This window comes from Uranotaenia lowii, chromosome 1 (genome assembly GCF_029784155.1).
Source record: "Uranotaenia lowii strain MFRU-FL chromosome 1, ASM2978415v1, whole genome shotgun sequence".
Lineage (NCBI taxonomy): Eukaryota > Metazoa > Arthropoda > Insecta > Diptera > Culicidae > Uranotaenia > Uranotaenia lowii.
In genome coordinates, this window is record NC_073691.1 from 202,952,042 (window position 1) to 202,957,612 (window position 5,571).

Genomic DNA, 5,571 nt, shown 5'->3' on the forward strand with positions numbered 1-5,571 from the left:
GACTAATCTAATTAGTAATTTGTACACTACTGTAACTTCTGCCTCTTGCTCTGCTTAAATTTACTCCATTGGTGAGTCGATACGAATTACGTATCTAGTCTTGGTTGGACGAAGTTGTGTTTCACATTACTGCTCGGATTGCTTCTCGGACTGCGCACTGGATTACTGTGGATCGCTCTGTGGACCTGTGGACCTTCTCCGGTTGTTGACCTCGCTGCTTCTTCGTACTGGACTGCTGGACATAATCTTCGACTATGGATCTTCTACTGCTTGGTACGATACTGGACCTCTTCTTCTTATCGAACTGCTTCTCCTGGTGACGATGATCTTCGTGGATGACCTTCTACTGCGATGCTGCTGCGTGGGTGGATTCTGCTCAGGGGGGTCCCCGATGCTGCCGTGATGACCGATGAGTTCCTATCAATAATATGAGAGGGTGCTTTTTTAACCGTATTAAAGAACAACACATTAACTTGCCTGGTTCGCGGAGGCCTCCTTGGCCTCCGCGCTCCCCTCTCCTCGCCGACATTGACTTCCATCTGGTGGATACTTGCGTTGCCATTCAGGGTACTGTTGTGCTTCGTTGATCCGTGGTGACTAAACAACAAGCTGGCCATGCTAGTCGTCAATCTCCCATAGTTTGCTCCGGAGGTCGAAATCGTCAAATCTTCCCCAGGGTGACAGATACCTCAAAAAATAGCAAACGTTGTGCTTCCTTCAATGTGGGTCTCTTTTATAAACATACATGCAGCTGTGCCTGATTCATGCATCAAGGCTCAGAACAAACTTTCTCATGCAACATCCTTGGACTATCACCAGAACAGATACAGATTACCTCATACTTAAACGGTTTTTCAAAATGAAGGGTGCGATCGAGCCCAGAGTGGCTCAGTAATTCGTGTGCGACTGGGAAAAAAGATTCGGATTAGCTTTTTGAATTTCAAAATAATACATAACTTAACTGGGTGTGCGGGGGCTTGTGGGCCCCCGCCGGTGGAGGAGTTCTAGTTCTCCCCTTCTGAAGGTGATTCAAGATTGTCGCGTATCGGCAAAACACAAATTTTGCAGATTCCCCTTTTGAATAACCCTTGATTAGACGTTCGCACTGTTACGGCTCGGACGATGCCATCCGCTCCTGGATGGACTTCCTCAATTCTTCCGAGAGCCCAACTCAACGGTGGGAGGTTGTCCTCCTTGAGTACAACCAAGGTTCCTTTAGTCAGGTTCCTCCTCTGTTCTGTCCATTTAGTTCTGTTCTGAAGATTTGACAAATATTCCTGCGACCATTTCTTCCACAAAGTGCTCATGTAGTTCTGCACACGCTGCCATGCGGATAACCGATTCTCTGGGATGCCTACCAGATCAGGTTCTCTGATTCCTTCCAAAGGACGTTGCATCAGGAAATGGGCTGGTGTTAGGACTTCATAATCGTCTGGATCGTTACTCAAAGGGGTTAACGGTCTAGAGTTTAATATTGCCTCGATTTGAGTAAGAACCGTAATCATGTGATCGTGTTCCAAAATGTGGTTTCCAATAGTACGTTTGTACAAATTTTTGAAGCTCTTTACTGCTGATTCCCAGAGTCCGCCAAAGTTTGGAGAACGTGCAGGAATAAATCTGAATTCAATGGAATCATCTGAAGCTGCCTTTATCACATCGTTTTGGAATTGCTGCTGTTTGAACATCCGATGTAGATCTGCTAATTCTCTCCGAGCACCAACGAAATTCTTGCCGTTGTCACACATTATAAGATCAGGTTTATTTCGGCGAGCTGCGAACCGCCTAAGGGCCGCGATGAACGCCTGCGTTGTCAGATCTCCGACCAATTCCATGTGAATCGCCTTAGTAGCCAGACATATGAAAACTGCCACAAAACATTTGACTGGCCTACATCTTCGATAGGGGTAGACAATTTGGAAAGGGCCACAATAGTCCACACCTGTTTTCCGGAAAGCAATGCAAGGGTTGACTCGTTCCGGAGAGAGGTCGGCCATCAATTGGGACTCAATTTTTGGACGAACCTTGAAGCACTGCACGCATCGATGAATAACCTTCCTGACCAGATCTCGAGCTCTCGTTGGCCAGAACCGACCTCGGATCAAAGAAATCATCATCTGCTGTCCTGCATGGAACCATTTCCGGTGATACGATTCTGCCATAACTTCCGTGAACGGGTGACGATGTGAAAGAATGTAGGGATGTTTTCGTTGATTTGAAATCGCTGCATTTCTGAGGCGTCCACCGACACACATTATTCCGTCCAGCAGTATTGGGTTAAGCGAAGCTAGTGGAGACGACTGACGAACACTACCTTTCTTCTGCAAATCGTGTAACTCTTCGGGAAAAGATTCTGCTTGTGCCAAACGGACTATGACTCGCATAGCTTCCTGTAATTCTTGAACTGCCAGGGCACCAGACTTCCTACAATCCCGATTCACCTTTCGAGCATTAAATGCATACCGACGAGTCCATGCTACAAATCTCATCAACTCAAACATATCGGAACAGATGCTGAACAGCTCACTCGTACTTATCTGCTGCGCTACAGCTACAACGGCACCTTTTTCTTCCAATATCGTCGAATCAATCTCCCCTTCCTGAAATGGTTGCGCACTCGGCCAGCGGGTTTCATCGTGCTTCAACCATTGTGGCCCGTTGAACCATAACGATTGGTATTGAAGCTGAGCTGGTGTCATTCCCCGCGAGATTATATCAGCTGGGTTCTCAATGCCAGGAGTGTGGCTCCATAGACTTCCTCGTGTGGCATGCTGGATTTCTGAAACTCTGTTGGCCACGAACTCTTTCCAGCGAGACGGAGTTGAGGATAACCAGTATTTTACGATCATTGAATCGGTGTAGAAATATGCCTTTGCTTGAATGCCAAGGGCGTTCTTGATCTTCTCGTAGAGATGTGCTAACGTCAGAGCTGAAGAAAGTTCTAGACGAGGTGTGGATTGCTTTTGCTTCTTGGTTTTCAAATTTTCCAACGGCGCTACTCGAGACTTCGAGGTCAATAGACGTACTTCGATGTTTCCGGCCTCATCAACGGTGCGAATGTAGATACATGCTCCGTAAGCTTTATCGGATGCATCACAGAATCCATGGATTTGTACGGAAACAGAATTTGAGCTGATAGCCAACCAACGGGGCACTGATAAACCTTCTAGTCCACCAAGATTCCTGCGATACTCATGCCACTGCTCCTGCATTTCCTCTCCAAGATGCTCATCCCATCCACAGTTCAGTTTCCAAAGGCTCTGAATAAAAATCTTGGCTTGGACTACGACTGGGCCAACTAGACCAAGCGGATCGAAAATTCGAGCGACGTCAGAAAGCACAACCCGCTTCGTGATGATCGTTGATGAATTCCATTTCGGTGATCTGAATTGGAAATAATCTGTTGCTGGTTCCCAAACCAGACCAAGCGTTTTGACAGCGGCGTTATCGATCTCGAGCAAAGCCTTCTCATCACGGAGTTCCTCTGGCAAATCATCAAAAATCTCTCGACAGTTGGAGTTAAACTTCCTCAACTGAAACCCTCTGCTTTCCATCAACTTCACCAAGTTGGAGATAAGAATTCGGCCTTCTTCCACTGTAGCAACTCCAGTCAGCATATCGTCCATGTAAAAGTCCTTTGAAATAACCTTCGCCGATTCAGGATGCTCCTTTTCGGCCTCTACGCCTAACCGCTGCAGACACTTTGTAGCAAGATACGGTGCACTTGCTGTACCGTAGGTGACCGTTGTCATTTCAAATGATTTCAAAGGATCTTTCGCATTTTCTCTCCACAAAACACGCTGTAGCTGACAGTCTTCTTCCTGGACTCGAATCATTCGGTACATTTTAGCAATATCTGCCACAATTGCCAACCGATGTAACCGGAAACGTAGAACGATGTCGATCAACTCATCTTGAATGACTGGACCGACAAGTAGGGCGTCATTCAATGACACTCCAGTCGATGATGCACACGACGCATCAAAAACCACCCGCAGCTTTGTCGTCGTGCTTTCTGGCTTCAATACGGCATGATGGGGCATATAATACGGGGTGACGGCTGTATCACAAACGACTTCTCGCATATGACCAAGTGAAATGAATTCGCGCATGAACTCCACATACGCTAACTTTAATTCCTCGTTCCGTGCTAATTTGTGTTCAAGACTTGCAAAACGTTTCTCCGCCGCTGCACGTGAGTCGCCTAAACGGCTCAACATGAAGGCACTGACCATACTGACTGGACACTCGATTTCGTTTTCTGGATAATTTTTCCAACAGTACGCAATGTCGATTCCAGAGTGCGCATCGATCGATTTGAAGAAATACTATCCCAGTAAGGAAATGCCACCCAACTTTAAAAATAAAACACGCAATTTCTACGATAAAATCGGACTAAACAGGACCATTTTTCCTACTGGGCATTTTTTGTCAAATTTTTCAGGTTCGCCACCTGCCGTCGGCATTGCGAACCTTCAAAATCTGACAACAAAAAATTAGACAGAAAGCGGTTGAATTTTTGTTCTAAGTGTCATGTCAGTGTGGTCAGTGATGAAGGTTTTCTTGGGTAGGCTGACCACATATCGTCCACTGCTGTCTGTTGTTGTTGTTGCATCGAATATTTCCTCGCACATCGTTTCTTCGATGGAGAAAACACTTTTTGTACGACAAGTTTCCAGTTTCCGCTGGATGTTCACTCTGTGCTGGTTGGTTCCTGTGGCTGACGAACTCCTCTGCTCTGGGCGCTGGTAACCGAAAGTCTTAAAAGTACCCCTCTCGCGCTAACCCTTTCTTTCAATCCATCTGGGCCCAAAACCTGTTGAGCCCTTTGCCATACGGTGAAAGAAGGTTTGTGGTTAACAAACTTCCTGAGTGAATTAGGTGTGGTATACTTCTTTCACAATGATGGAGGACAACATCCCTTGCATCCAGTATCTGGAAGAGGCGCGAACCCGTCATAATCATCGTCAACATCGCCATTCCTACAGTGGCTTTCGTCTCGCAACGTATGTTGACTAGCATCTCCATCCAATTCTTCCCGGTCCTTCCTCCAGGTGGGCCTTCGGACTTTCGCACCACCCGGTTGCGGTTCCAGGGACTTCTCCCGGTCGTCAGACGTGGCTCGTGACGGCATGCATCGAACCTCCTCGAAATCAGGCTTTGGCGGAACCTCCTGGACGACCTGGGACATCTCGCTGGCGGTCCTCTATCTGCTGGCCGGCCCTCTGCGGTGGCCCTCTGGTAGGTGGCTGGCCTCTCGAGCGCTGGCTGCTGGAGCACTTGCTAACCGCAAGTCTGATAAACTCTAGAGTTCCCCTCTCACTAACTCGTAATTTCCATATCCATACGTGTCTGGGCTAATAACCTGTTGAGATAAGAGATTAAACGCAGGTTTCAGTGGTGGAATAGGATTTGAGTTTATTTGCTATCTCAATAAGTTCCTTACAAAGCTACACTCTACACAAGCGATTGTTAATTCCACCAGTACGCGAATTGCCAATCGTGCGTTTCAACAATAATTATGTGGAAAGTTGATCAAAGTTCCCCCAGTTTACGGTATTCTGTTTAAAAAAA

General features: G+C 46.8%; 1 protein-coding gene across 1 annotated transcript; it reads right to left on the bottom strand.

Moving 5' to 3' along the window:
• Positions 1–1,004: 1,004 nt before the first annotated feature.
• LOC129738302 (uncharacterized) lies at positions 1,005–4,232 on the bottom strand. The gene has a single exon (XM_055729487.1). The coding sequence runs from the start codon at positions 4,230–4,232 to the stop codon at positions 1,005–1,007; it is 3,228 nt and encodes a 1,075-aa protein (XP_055585462.1).
• Positions 4,233–5,571: the final 1,339 nt, after the last annotated feature.

What these genes read in the sequence shown, in the direction of transcription:
- LOC129738302 (XM_055729487.1), bottom strand. Translation starts at nt 4,232, where the DNA reads ATGGTCAGTGCCTTCATGTTGAGCCGTTTAGGCGACTCACGTGCAGCG.